General features: G+C 34.6%; 1 protein-coding gene across 4 annotated transcripts in view; it reads right to left on the bottom strand.

The window, feature by feature from the left end:
* LNPK (lunapark, ER junction formation factor) overlaps positions 1-15262 on the bottom strand; it is a 92413-nt gene that overhangs the window by 15050 nt on the left and 62101 nt on the right. For all 4 annotated transcript variants that reach the window (XM_006066098.3, XM_006066097.4, XM_006066095.4 and 1 more), the window contains one exon: positions 5598-5810. In XM_006066098.3, the coding sequence (XP_006066160.1) occupies positions 5598-5810 (213 nt within the window). The remainder of the gene's footprint in view (positions 1-5597; positions 5811-15262) is intronic.

Raw genomic sequence — 15262 nt, 5'->3', positions numbered from 1 at the left:
AACCTTCTTCTGATTCTTTCAATTAGTGGAAACAGGCACTAATGTAGGTCTTTCATAAAAGCAAAGTGGTATAAAGTGAACTTTCAAAATGCAGAGGATATCTGTAATTCCTTGTGGGGTTTATAACACATGTATAAGTAAAATGTACGAAAACAATACCACAAAGGCCAAGGGGAGAGAAACATTAAGTTTACTGTAGTTTGATTCTTAATCTGTATGAGAACTGGTGTCATACCATTTGAGATGAACTATGATAAATTAATGATACATACTGCAAAGTCTAAAGTACCCACTAAAATAACAAAAAAAAAGCACTATAGCTAACAAGGCAACAGCAAAAAAAATGATTAAAAGCAATCATAAAAGATACTCAACCCACAAGAGGCAGAAAACAAGAGAGGTAGCAGAACAAATGGGACAAATAGAAAACTAGCACAATAAAAGATTTAAACTCAAACTAAAACATACCAATCATTACATTAAATGTAAGTGGCCTGAGCATCCTCACTATAAGGCAAAGATTGTCAGAACGGATAAAAAAGCAAGACCCAACAGATGTTGCTTACAAAAAATCCATTTTAAATATAAAAACACAAACAGACCAAAGGTAAATGACAGGGGAAACTACATAAATACGCTAACACTATTCAAAAGAAACCTAGAGCACCTGTATTAATAGCAATCAAAGTAGATTCTAGAGCAAAGAATATAAACAGGGATAAAAGTGTAATTTCATAATGACAAGGAGTCAATTCATCAAGAGGACATAATAATCCTAAACCTATGATGTATGTGCATTATAATGGAGTTTCAAAACACATTATGCAAAAACTAAAAGAAATAAATACACAATTATAGCTGGAGATTTCAACAGCGTTCTCTCAAGCACTGACAGAATAAACAGACAAAAAATCATTAATGATATGTAATACTATCTACTTAACCAACTTGATGCAATCAACAATTAGAACCATTCTACCCAGCAGGAACAAAACATATATTCTTTCCAAGTGAATATAAAGCATATTTCAAGACAAATGATAGTCTGAAACATAATCTCAATACATTCAAGAAGATTCAATAATACAAAGTATGTTTTCTGACCACAACAGAATTAAAGTAGAAATAAGCAACAAAAAGACATCAGGAAAATACTCAAATATCTGAAGACTCAATAATATATAAATAATCCAAGCTTTAAAGATAAAGAAATTAGAAAGTATTTTTAACTGAATGAGAACAAAAAACCAACAATATCAAATTTATGATATGCAACTAAAACAATACTTTGAGGAAAATTTATAACACTAAACACCTATACTGCTAAACACCTACAAATGAGGATAGATCTAAAATCCATGAATTCAGTTTCTACCTTAAGAACCTAAAAGGAAAGAGCAAATGAAACCCAAAGTAAACAGAATAAATGAAATAATAAAGATCAGAGTGGAAATTAATAAAAATATAGAATAGATTTCTAGAAAATAGATTCTAGAAAAATTCTCTAGAATAATAGAGAAAAGCTAGTTCTTTGAGAAGACCAAACTGATAAAGCTCTAGTCAGGCTAATCAGGATAAAAAGGAAAGATATAAAATATTAATATTAACAATGAGAGAAATGACATAAATCCAGACAGTAAAGATATTCATAGAATAATAAGGGTATATTATGAATAACTTTATGCCAATAAATTCTGTAAGTTAGGAGAAACAAATTCCTCAAAAGACAACCAAACTACCAAAACTTACTCAACAAGAAACAGAAACTTCAACTTGCTAAAATTTTGTTAAGAATTTTTGCATCTATATTTATAAGGATATTAGTCTGTAGTTTTCTTTTTCTTTAAAAAAGGTGAATTTTTTTTTAAAAAAAGAAAAAACCTTCCGCAAAGAAAACACCAGGCCTAGCCACTTCAACCTGTAACATTTAAATTTATTACTAAGAAATAATACCAATTCTATACAAACTTGTCCATAAAACTAAAGACAAGAAAATGCTTTCTCATACTGAGGCCAGCAATACTCTTTTACCAAAACCAGTCCAAAAAAATGACAAGAAAACCAAAAAAATTACAAGAAAACAAAGAAAACAGATAAAACAAAATTACAAGAAAAAAACCAAAAAGCAAAAACAAAACAGACCAGTATCTTTAAGGAAAACTGATGTACACATTTCTAACAAAATTTTAACAAACTGAACTCAATAATATATATAAAAATTAAAACATCACGACCAAGTCAAATTTACTTCAGGAAAGCACGGTGATTTAATGTCTAAAAAAAAGTCAATGTTAAAAAAAAAAAATCAATCAATGTATTTCACCATATGAAATAGTGATATTAAAAAAATATATAACTAAACTAAAACCCTATAAGAGCATCTCAATAGATGTAAAAAAAAGATTCGAAAAAATTCATCATCTGTTACTGATAAAAACCTTCAGCTAACTAGGAATGGAAGGGTATTTCTCAATCTGATAGAGGCTATCTATTTTTAAAAAAAAAAAACAAAAAAAAAACCTATAGCTTACACTGAGTTGAATGGTAAAAAGGTAAATGCTTTCCTCCTAAGATCAACAATAAGACAAGGATGTCTGTTCTCACCACTTCTATTTAACACTGCACTGAAAATTCTAGCTAGTGTAATAAGGCAAGAAAAAGAAATGAAAGGAATCTACATTTAAAAGGAAGAAGTAGAATTATATTTAGTCACCAACAATCTGAAGCCTGTTTAGGATATATTATGGTATCTATATAAAAGTTATAAGAACCAGTGACCTTAGCAATATTACAGGCTATAAGATCACTATACAAAAATCAATTTCTGTTACATTACCAGTGAACAATGGAAACCGTTAATAAAGTATTTAAACTAGGATAAAAACATGAAATAATCAGATGTACATTTAATCAAAAAAGGTACAAAAGCTATGAACACTGCAAAACATTGCTAAGAGAAACTAGAGAAGATCTAAATAAATGGAGAGATACATTGTATTCCTATAATAAATTAGCCAGTATCAGAGATGATGAATGGAGAGTCAGGAGTAGAGGAATAACTTAGAATTTAGTTAATGATTACATTATATAAAAACAGTAACAAAAACAAAGTTACACATTCAAAATTATGAATTGTAACTCCACAATCTCTGAAAACTGAAAGAGAACTGTTTGCAGGAGATATTCTAAAATTAGAGACTACATAGAAGGCACTGAGAAGAAAGTTAGAGAATAAAATAAACAAGATGTGATGTTTGCCTTTGTAAATCAAGGCCAGATAAAAGTAAGATAGGCAGCAATGGACGTTTACATGGAGACCTTGTAGAAGACTTCCAAACAAAATGAGGTCTTGTTGAAACAAGCCCTGCAATACATGGATTAAAGGTCTTCAAAATGACTGTGAAAAAACCTTTAAAGCATTAAAAAATGGCTTTAGGGCAGCAATATGATATTACTATTCTAAAAGATAAGAGATTTGTGTTGTAAATAGTCACAAATCTTAAGGCTGTTACCATCTTAAAAAGGGGGGGATGATATAGAATTATAGCTAGTAAATGAAATTAGGTTCTAAAATAAGTTTTCAGTATTAGGAATCAAGTGCATTTTTCATATTTCATTGGCTATTGGTATTTCTTTGGCTAATGCTAAGTACAGTCATACTTAACATTTGATCACTAGCATCAAAAAATAAACTTGAATGCAGACATTAAGTGTCATCCCTCATTATCAAACTTTCAACTTAAATAAGTACGCCAAATTAAATTTTGAAAGCATTTAAGCCAGCTTAACTTTTGCTGGAGTATTTTACTTCTACCTGCTTAAAATGAAAACATCCATAAAGGAATCTGGATAAATAAAACAACAGATTTAATAAAAATATCTTAACTCCCTTGCATATTAATAACTTTTAAAATAACACACCTTTGTATTCATGCTGTTACGGGTAACAGTAATTAATACAAACATCAAGAGCAATCATTGTAGGAATATTGGTCATTTTTACACAGCTTGGCAAATTATCAAGTACCTGCTGGTTATTAATTTTCAAACATATGGGAGCCCTGTGGTAATACACATTAAATTGATTCTCTTTCACAAATATGGCATAATGAAAAAAATGAATTATTAATCTTCTCTATAAGAAATCACTTAGCTCACTCACATTTTTGGCAATGTACAACTTAAATACAAAGTCTTTTACACAGAAACTAATTAAAAACTTTAGTAAAATATATTATGTTTACATGATCATGAAATGGTAGGCTACTGAAACCCTGTTCTTACATGTGCTATTATATAGTTTTTATTACTCTGTATAAGTTGATAAACTCTAATTTCTTTAAAAATAGATATACAAAATACATTCTTACAAAATTAGTTCTTCCATTAAACAATTAAGAGCTTTACAAGTCATGGGTATCTCAAATCAACCAGTAACAACTGAAAGATGAAAAATTTTCAACCAATTTACTCAATTTCACAAAATATACAGTTGCCCTGAGTGACATCATTATATGTTAAGTTTAAAAGTATTTTTTCAATAATCAACAATTAAAAGTTATGATTTGTATTCATTTCATTTGTAGTTAGCTTTCATAATATATTTATAAATTAATAATTTTTTAGTTTTCTAAAATCTTATGCTGTTTTCAAAGAAAAAGGAGGGGGAAAAATCTACTGTATTAGTAACATTTAGATTGCTTACTGATTTTAGTAAGACTATGTAAATGCCCTGAATATCTAATATCAACTTCTGACGAGGCTCAAAGTCATAAATTATATGTAATTAGTCATGAAATATGAAATTAATCTAAATTAAAATTAAATATCCTAAAATAAATAATTTATTATCATATTTAAGAATCTGACATGGGACTCTACATACAATAATGTGATCTGCTGAAGAAGACTTTCATGTCCCAATCATACTCCAAAAGAAAGCTGCAGGGTAATATAATCTATTACACTCCTAAAATGGGATCTTCCCCTAGAGATCTACAAAACTGAAAAAGGAGAATCCAAAGAGATGAAATAGTAGTAAAGGCAGTATGTTAATTCAATAGGACTTTATGTTAAAGAATCTGTCAGAAAATATTGAGGCTCTACGGCTTAAAAAAAGAAAAAATCTACCAAGCTCACATTAACATTAGTAGCATTACACACTACAGTACATGAATATTCTTCCTGAAATGTTAATCTGTCAAGTTTAAAAATATATATGAAGGGTTTAGCAAAAAGCATGAATACATTCCCAAAATGTTCTCTTCTATCCTCATTTTATATAAATCTGGAGCCATTCTAAAGCTGAATATAAAAAGATATGCTACACTGTTGACTACAGAATACTACAAAGTTTTATTGCCATTTAAACAAAGAAGCCATAACAGTTAAATGAGCTCAAGAAATAGGTTTCAGTATCACAAGGTGCCAGCTGTAAAGAGTTATGGCTAATTGAATATGGAACTCCTGCTTAATCAGATAACTGTTCTGCTATTTCCAAATGAAATGCCATTTCCATACTGCCTGAAAATGGCCCGTTTTATTGGTAACCAGAGAAAACAATATAAACTGTAAATAACATTAAGTGCTCTGTTTACCCATTCCAGGCACTGAAGTAGCAGGGGATCCAAAACGTCTTGGTAACACATTTGATGATAAGGCTGGAGTAACAGTTCTTTCTGGGGGTCCACCAGGGGCTGAAGTGTCCTTTGGTGGTCCAGGAGAAACTGGAATTTGCGGAGGAGGGCCTTGGCTGGAGCCTGCTGGTGTTGGAGAAAGGTTTCTTTGAGCGGCAGTTCGCTGACGAATCTCTGAAAATAAGAATAAAAAGTATTTATTAGGTTTAACATTGAGCATACCACCATCAGTCAATATCACAAATGACTTTTTACTTTCAATAAAGCTTTGCAGCACTAGAAATCATCTACAAGGTCAAACTGCTTGTAAATAAGAAATCTGTACAATGTAACTGCAAACTGACTACAGAGTTACTCCATTTCTGAACCTAAAATTCAACTACATGTATATATTTACGTAAGTCTTGATCTAAGTCTACCTACTGATACTATTTTTCAAAATAAATTCAAATAAAATAAAATAAAATCACCCAATTATGCATATCTTTTTATAATCAATCCCTCCCAAGTTATGATAAAGAAAGTTTATCAGAATCAGTGAAAACACCAGTGAAAACTGCACAATTGTTTTTCAAGATAAAAAATGGTAATGCTAAGAAATGAGCTAATAAGTATATATGGAATTTTCATGTAATTTATGAAGTAATTAATCTAAGTAGTCATAGAAATGCTGAAGAAAGGTACCATTTCTATTCTCCTTTATACTACTATCTTTTGGGGTAAATTTTTTTTGGTCAATACATTCAACAAAGGAAAACTTTCACTCTGCACAAACAATACATTAGAATAACAAATTTTATCTTTTTGATGCAGAAATTACATGAAGTTGGTAAATGAGTCAAATCCAGGCTGTCACCTCTTTTTGTAGTTTTTCACTGAAACACAATAACACAGTTCTTTACATATTGTCTATGGCTGTTTTAGAAGAGTTTGAGTAAACACACTAGAGACCATATGGCTCTCAAAGTCATTCACTATACTTACTATCTGTTCCTTTACAGAAAGTTTCATGATCCCCCTCTGTACTCAGTAACATAAAATTCAATTCTATCATTCCCCATTCTCACCAATATCTTACTTGAATGTTGACGGTACGATCTCAAATAAAGATGCACTTCTAACTTTGAAATTCTACATATCACCTTAAATTATTACAAATCCTGAAATGGTAAGCTAAAACTAAAGAAGTTATTAATAAATTTTAATTGGCATGATTGGTAAAAAATGCCGTTTCAGAAGCAAAATACTTTAGATTTGGACTCCATTTGACAGTTAAAGATTTTCATAAACAGCTCATTGCAATCACAACTTGAGCACCAGATTTCAGTTTACTACAACCTCTTCAACTATTAAGAACCTGGGTCCTGCGGTCAAAAAGGTTTGGTTAGAATCCCAGCTACAGCTCCATGACCCCAGATGGGTTAACTTTGTTAAGCCTCTATTTATTTGCAAAATTAGGATAATAATATCCTAACTCAGAATTGTTATAAGAATTAAATAAAATAATGTCTGTAAGTTGACAGATCACATTTATTGAATACAGATTTCAGATGACAATGCTTTCATACAATTAAGTATTTTCAAATCACCATTTAGCTGTAATTACTGGGACCAACAAATTTTCCATTGGTTGTTAATTTAGTCTCTAACCTGCTGCTAAGCTGCTAAGTCACTACAGTCATGTCCGACTCTGTGCGACCCCATAGACGGAAGCCCACCAGGCTCCCCCGTCCCTGGGATTCTCCAGGCAGGAACACTGGAGTGGGTTGCCATTTCCTTCTCCAATGCGTGAAAGTGAAAAGTTAAAGGGAAGTCGCTCAGTTGTGTCCGACTCTTAGCGACCCCATGGACTGCATGGACTTAGTCCCCATGGACTGCAGCCCACCAGGCTCCTCCGTCCATGGGATTTTCCAGGCAAGACTACTGGAGTGCGGTGCCATTGCCTTCTCCGAGTCTCTAACCTAGCCACTGCAATAATAAATTACAAGCATGTCATCACTATATAAATGGATATGTCCTTATATTTGGCTATTTTCCTTACAGTTTATAGAAAATTTTGAATTTTACCTAGATTAATTATATCCTAATTAATTCCAGCAAATTAACTGGTCACTTAATTATCTTTTATTCACAAGGAACTTCTTAAAAGATGGTTACACATTAGGAAAGCCATTAAATTCTACAAAAGGTACTGAGATCAGTGAAATCATATAAGGATCTGATTACTGGAATTAATTTAAAAAACAAGGCATCAACATTTTAAATTATTTCTTTAGCAGATTTTTAGGTAAAACATAACTCCAAAGGGCTTCCCTAGTGGCTCAGTTGGTAAAGAATCTGCCTGCAATACAGGAGACCCAGCTTCCATTCCTGGGTCGGGAAAATTCCCTGGAGGAGGGTATCCTTGCCTGGAGAATTCCACGGACAGAGGAGCTGGGCAGGATACAGTCCATGGCATCACAAAGAGTAGGATACAACTATGCGACTTTCACTTCACTTTCAACTCAAAAATGTATTTTTTTTCCCGATAAATGCTTAACATTTATTAGACTACCTTAGTCTTTAACTTTTTGAACAAAGACTTGAGACTGTTTCCTCTGAGTGTGCATTTACTCAGCGAAAATTAACTAAAGCACACTTTTAACGTCACTCATATGCTACTGAAAGGTAAGGTCTATAACTAAAAGGAACACCATATCCAGCATTCCATAAAAGAGATTTGGCTTCATATTATTTCTAAATCTAAAATTAGGCAGACAAAAGGGAAAACTGATATAAGAGAGTCAAGAAAGGGAGAAAACATAGTTTCAGTATTTACAAAGGAAAAGAAGGTAACAAAGAGTTACAATGACTATGGTTGAAAACAGCTAGCAATACAATACCAAATCTATATTTAGTAAAGTACTATAAAATATTCTGGTAGTCTCAGTGAAAAATAGCTAAGATTTATCTACTTTTAGCTATGTGCCATTTACAAATGCTTTGTATTTTTAAATCTCTTAAAAAGTATCTCTCACTCAACAAAATAGTCATATTGGATATACTGAACATTTCCCACATTCAAACGTAAAATACCATCCCCTAACAACATTTACCAAGCACTCTACATAAGTCTCGTTAGGTACAAGGACTATCCCATAAAGTCACCTCTTGACTAGAAGATATCCTTATCAATGACCAATCAATAATTCAATAAAAATCACACTAAGTATGAGGACATTCGCTTCAGCCATGTCTGACTCTCTGAGACCCTATGGACTGTAGCCTGCTAGGCCCCACTGTCCATGGGATTCTCTAGGTAAGAATATTGGAGTGGGTTGCCATGCCCTCCTCCAGGGGATCTTCCTGAACCAGAGATTGAACCAGCATCTCTTAATGTTTCCTGCATTAGCGGGCAGGTTCTTAACCACTAGCACCACTTGGAAAGCCCAATTTTAAATTCAAAATGAATCAAATAGAATCAAAATGAGATCAAAAACTACTATTTTATGATAAACAAAAGGAAGAAAACGAAGTTTAAGGTAATGACACAGAATAGCTGTTAAAAACATAAATTCTGGAATCAAATTGTCTGGCTTTAAATTTTAGCTGCTGCTGCTGCTAAGTCATTTCAGTAGTGTCCGACTCTGTGCAACCCCATAGACGGCAGCCCACCAGGCTCCCCCATCCCTGGGATTCTCCAGGCAAGAACACTGGAGTGGGTTGCCATCTCCTTCTCCAATGCAAGAAAGTGAAAAGTGAAAGTGAAGTCGCTCAGCTATTTCTGACTCTTAGCGACCCCATGGCCTGCGGCCTACCAGGCTTCTCCGTCCATGGGATTTTCCAGGCAAGAGTACTGGAGTGGGGTGCCATTGCCTTCTCCGTAAATTTTAGCTCCACCCTGTTTATTAGCTGTGCAGGAAGGCTTTTCCAAGTTGATGACATCTCTCAGTTCAGTTTCCTCATAATGAGAATACTTACCTCTTACAGTTGTTATAAAGAATAAATGAGATAATCAACACAAAGAGCTTAGCCAGAGCATAAGAAAAGTACTTAATAAGTAATAACTATTAGAAGTGGTATACATTTAAAGGTTCCAGCTTGTACAATAAATCTAAAGCTAAGCAATCTAGAATTTCTAAAGTAATTATTAAAACAAAATACAGATATTAGTTTGCAAATTAAATGTTTTCCTAGAGCTATTTGTGAACTTGTTTAAATGCATTATATAAAACTTAAATCTATTACTCTAGCTTGCTATTAAATACTTCTTGAGATGAATGTTCTATAATACCAATAATTATCCCTTATCAGATTTTTAAATGATTCCTTATACATTCAGGTAGAAGGTTTTGTCTTTGTTTTGGTATTAAGCTGTAGCAGCAAAAACATCATACAACAGTTAGGAGGCCTATATTTTCATCCTAGCTGATACCACCATTTTCTTATGTGAACTAAAAGTCTTTTATCCACGCTGGGTTTCAGATTTCTTTAAAAGAGTGTTGGCAGAACTACAAAGACAATCCTCATATTTTCCCTAATACTGGTTAAAGGCTTTCTGAACTATCGTGTTCAGTCCTAAGCGTCATACGAAGAAATTTCATTGACTGGGATTTTAGCAATGAACAGAAAAAGGTCTTTAAGTCTATGAATGATTAGCATATGCAGATGTGGACACTCAAATTTAGGGGAATTTGGTTCTTTATAAATGTGATCATGAGATGCAGTTAGGTGGAACACAGAGATATATTTTCAGGAGAGTTTCTATTTTTGAATTTATAGAAATTCAGGTCTCTCTTGTTTAAATTGATATGATTCCTTTAAATAAAATAATAAATATCATACATCTGATATCTCCTCCTTTTACTTTCTAAATGATCTAAAGTCTGCATTCACTGTATCATCTTCACATCCTACTCAAACTGCTAAGCTGCTAAGTCACTACAGTCGTGTCCAACTCTGTGCGACCCCTTAGATGACAGCCCACCAGGCTCCCCCGTCCCTGGGATTCTCCAGGCAAGAACACTGGAGTGGGTTGCCATTTCCTTCTCCAATGCATGAAAGTGAAAAGTGAAAGTCAAGTCGCTCAGTGGTGTCCGACCCTCAGCGACCCCATGGACTGCAGCCTTCCAGGCTCCTCTATCCATGCGATTTTCCAGGCAGGAGTACTGGAGTGGGGTGCCATTGCCTTCTCCGCCTACTCATACTAAGCTCCTTTAAATTTGGCTTCTGCCCTACTTTTCTATCCGATTTGTTTTCTCAATATGTCAATGGCCTTTTATTAACAAAAATGACTCCATAACCTTTTTCTTCCCATATAGGCAAAGCTTTAAGGGAAAAAAGAAAAGAAGAAAAACTTTCCTAACAGTTCATTCTTCAACCCAATGCAATATGGTTTTTGTCCTCCTCCTTAGCTACCAAAGTATCACCTACCACTAGAAGTACTATTGCTTTGGTTACCAACTTATAACATCATCATTACTGTTATTATACATGGTAGCAATGGTTTCATCACTAAGTCGTGTCCAACTCTTGTGATCCCATTGACTACAGTCTGCCAGGCTCCTCTGTCCATTGGATTTTTGTTATTATATATATATTTTATCAAATCCCTACTATTTGCTAGGAACTCTATGAGGCATTTTACTTGCGTTTACTAATTTCATACAGTACGTTTACTAATTTCATACAGTACTCAGACCAACTTTTTGTGAAAACTCCTATCCTGTTTTCAAAAGAAACCAAAGCTCAGAAGTCAAGTACCTTCCCAAAAGTCTTACAGTATAATAAGAGATGGAGCCAGGATTCAAATCCAAGGTTTTATGGCAGATACCCTCACTCTGTTATATATCCTGTCAGATTCAATGGACTCATTTCTCGTCTATCCACTTGACCCTTTGCAGAATATGGCAGTGGGTATCATCCCTACTTATGCTTCAACTTTCTAGATGTCAATTTAGTTCTACTTTTAATTCTGATCATTTTTTTTTCCTGGGATGCTCCTTCTCCATCTACCCTTAAATGCTAATGTTCTTACTCCATTTTCTCTCCCTGGAGAGAAAATTTCACTTGATTGCATAGTTTCAATAAATATCACTTATACTTCCCAATAACTCCTAATCTGTATCTATAAACTCAACTTTTTTCTAAGCTCCACTTGAAATAATTATCTATACCTTATATCACCTGGATTTAACTCCCACTTAACAGATACAAAAGCAAATTCATTATCTTTGACACAAATCTACTTCAATTCTTAATGTTCCTTATCTTGCTTAAAATACTAACATCTAAACAGCTGCCCAAGCCAAAAACCTTTACTCCTCCTTCCAGTCCACACTTTTCAATCACATCTAATCACCATCAAGTCCTGTCAATCTATTCTTAAGTCTGAATTCTCTCTTAAATCTCTTCCAACATTGTTGCAATAATCTATCTAGTGCAGGCCCTTATCTTTTACCTATATTAGCTGGTATCCTAATTCATCTCCATGTGTTCAGCCTGGCATTCTGAAATCCATTATCCATGTTACCAAAAATAACAAAAACAAAAAGGCTGTTGTTTCTAAAACACAAAGCCTCCAGTGGCTTTCCATGTTACATCTAAAATAAAGTCCCAAGCTCTGTAATGTTGCACACAAAATCTTTTCATAATTACCCCTTTGTTGCTGCTGTTATTCAGTCCCTAAGTCGTGTCTGACTCTTTGTGATCCCATGGACTGCAGCACACCAGGCTTCCCTATCCTTCACCATCTCCTGGAGTTTGCTCAAACTCATGTCCATTAAGTCAGTGATGCCATCCAACCATTTCATCCTCTGTCATCCCCTTCTCCTCCTGCCTTCAATCTTTCCCAGCATCAGGGTCTTTCCAATGAGTCAGCTCTTCTCATCAGGTGGCCAAAGTACTGGAGCTTCAGCTTCAGTATCAGTCCTTCCAAATGAATACTCAGGGTTGACTTCCTTTAGGATTGACTGGCTTGATCTCCCTGCAGTCCAAGGGACTCTCAAAAGAGTCTTCTCCAGCACTGCATTCAAAAGCATCAATTGTGCGGTAGCTTGTACAACCTGTTTTTATTCCAATTCCAAAGAAGGGCAATGCCAAAGAATGTTCAAGCTACTGCACAATTGCACTCCTTTCACATGCTGCTGCTGCTGCTGCTGCTAAGTCGCTTCGGTCATGTCCAACTCTGTGCGACCCCATAGACGGCAGCCCACCAGGCTCCCCCATCCCTGGGATTCTCCAGGCAAGAACACTGGAGTGGGTTGCCACTTCCTTCTCCAATGCATGAAAGTGAAAAGTGAAAGTCAAGTTGTTCAGTCCTGTCTGATCTTGGCGACCCCATGGACTGCGGCCTACCAGGCTCCTCCGTCCATGGGATTCTCCAGGCAAGAGTACTGGAGTGGGGTGCCATTCCTTCAAGCTAGAGTTCAACAGTACATGAACTTAGAACTTTCAGATGTATGGCTAGATTTAGAAAAGGCAGAAGAACCAGAGACCAAATTGCTAACATCCATTAGATCATAGAGAAAGCAAGGGAATTCCAGAAAAACATCTACTTCTACCTCATTAACTGTGCTAAAGCCTTTGTGTTGATAACAGCAAACTGGAAAATTCTGAAAGAGATGGCAATTCCAGACTACCCTACTTGCCTCCTGAGAAACTTCTATGCAGGTCAAGAAGCAACTGGACATGGAACAACAGACTGGTTCAAAATCAGGAAAGGAGTATGTCAAGGCTGTATATTGTCACGCTGCTTATGTAACTTGCATACAGAGTCAAAGTGAAAGTGTTAGTTGCTTAGTCATGTCCTATTTGTTGCCTGCTACATTGAGAATTTCAGCCTAATTTCAGGAGACCATACAAAAAAGCTTTCTTTTTCAAACATTTTCAAATATTATTTTCTAATAGTACATATGACATGCCAACATTTAGTTGAGTTCACTTTTTTGTTGCTCTGCTTTTTAAAGAACTATAAAGCAAAATGTACTTTCAATTTATCTAAACATTTATTTTTCTTCATCACCTTGATAATTTATTTCTAGTTCTCTCTTATCTCTCAACGTTAATCAACCTGCACCTTGCAGTTCGTCAAGGTCTCATTTGGTTAGTCACATTTTTTATAACATTCAAACAAAATTTGTGAGTTCTTTAAAAAAAAGTTTCCTTTTATTTCCTTTAACAACACATTTATTAAGCAACCACTATGAGTAAGGCACTTCAGAATGGGAGTCAGAGTTGTGTATAAAAGTGGCAAGCAAAGATAATACAAAATTACAAATTACACTAACTCAAGGTAAGTGTCACAAAAAAAGGAACTAATAAGGTACTATGGAGGGTTCAGGAAGGAGGATATTAAACTCAAAGATGGGCTGAAGAAAGGTTTTGTGGTAATCGTGGCATTTAAGATAAACACTGAAAAATGAATAGGGGTAGAAATGCCTTTGTTACCTGTATTAAGGTGTATGTGGCATTTTATTATTTTTTTTTTCTTTTTTTTTTTTTTCTGAAGTAAGACAGGAGAAGAGCTTTTGATTGGGACAAATAGTACAAGTCTCAAAGATGGGAGGAGGAATAGTCAATTAGAGAGACTGAAAGAAATCCAAAGGGTTTTCCTGGTGGCTCAGATAGTAAAGAATCTGCCTGCAATGTGGAAGACCCAGATTTGATTCCAGGTCAGGAAGATCCCCTGGAGAATGAAATGGCAACCCACTTCAGCATTCTTGCCTGAAGAATTCCATGGATAGAGGTATCTGGAGAGCCACAGTCTAAGGGGTCACAGAGAGTTGGACATGACTGAGCTATACACACACACACAAAGAAATCCAATAACCTAGAATAAAGTGAGACTAGAGAGTGAAGCAAAAGTTAGAGCCAAATTACAAAGGGCCAAATAAATGTTGTTAATGGTTTAGAATTATTCTAAGTACAGTGGTAAATCTCTGCAGTGTTCTAGGTTGGCTACTAACTGGGTTCAGATATTCATTTTTAGAAGGATCACTCAGACTGACTTGTATAGGATGTACTGGAACAAACAGTTGTCTTAAAGACATGATTGTGTTCAAGTCTAAAGTGGTGGCAGTTGAAATGAAGGAAAGTTTTTGAATTAAAGACACAATTAGTAAAGAAGTCTTTGATTAATTTGATAAAGGAATTCAAGGAGAGGAGATGCAAAAATATAAAGTCAGATATTGTCCTTGTGTTTTGATTCAGAAGTACATATACACAATGGAGTATTACTCAGCCATTAAAAAGAATACATTTGAATCAGTTCCAATGAGGTGGATGAAACTGGAGCCCATTATACAGAAAATAAAAATTTTCTGTATAATTTCCAAAATTATTTGAGTTGCCTCCATTAAAATGGAAGAAAGAGAATGTCTATGTCTCCTCCCTTGAATCTGTACTACTGCTGTTTGACCAAGAGAATATAGGTTCTAGTTTTCAAAACTACTTTCTGTCTCTTGGGCAGCTTGCTCTCAGAATCCAGCCACCATATTAGGAAAGTACAAGTGGCTCCACTAAAGAGATCCATGTGGAGAGGAACCAATGGCCAGCACCAACTTGTCAGTCATGTGAGTAAGCCATCCTGGTAGTAGTTCCTCCATCCCCAATCAGGTAGTTCCAACCCATGTTGGGTAGAGACGAGA

The sequence above is a fragment of the Bubalus bubalis genome, chromosome 2 (genome assembly GCF_019923935.1).
Source record: "Bubalus bubalis isolate 160015118507 breed Murrah chromosome 2, NDDB_SH_1, whole genome shotgun sequence".
In the NCBI taxonomy this organism is placed as follows: Eukaryota; Metazoa; Chordata; class Mammalia; order Artiodactyla; family Bovidae; genus Bubalus; species Bubalus bubalis.
Note: the sequence above shows the minus strand (reverse complement) of the source record. Positions and strands in the feature narration are given on the sequence as shown.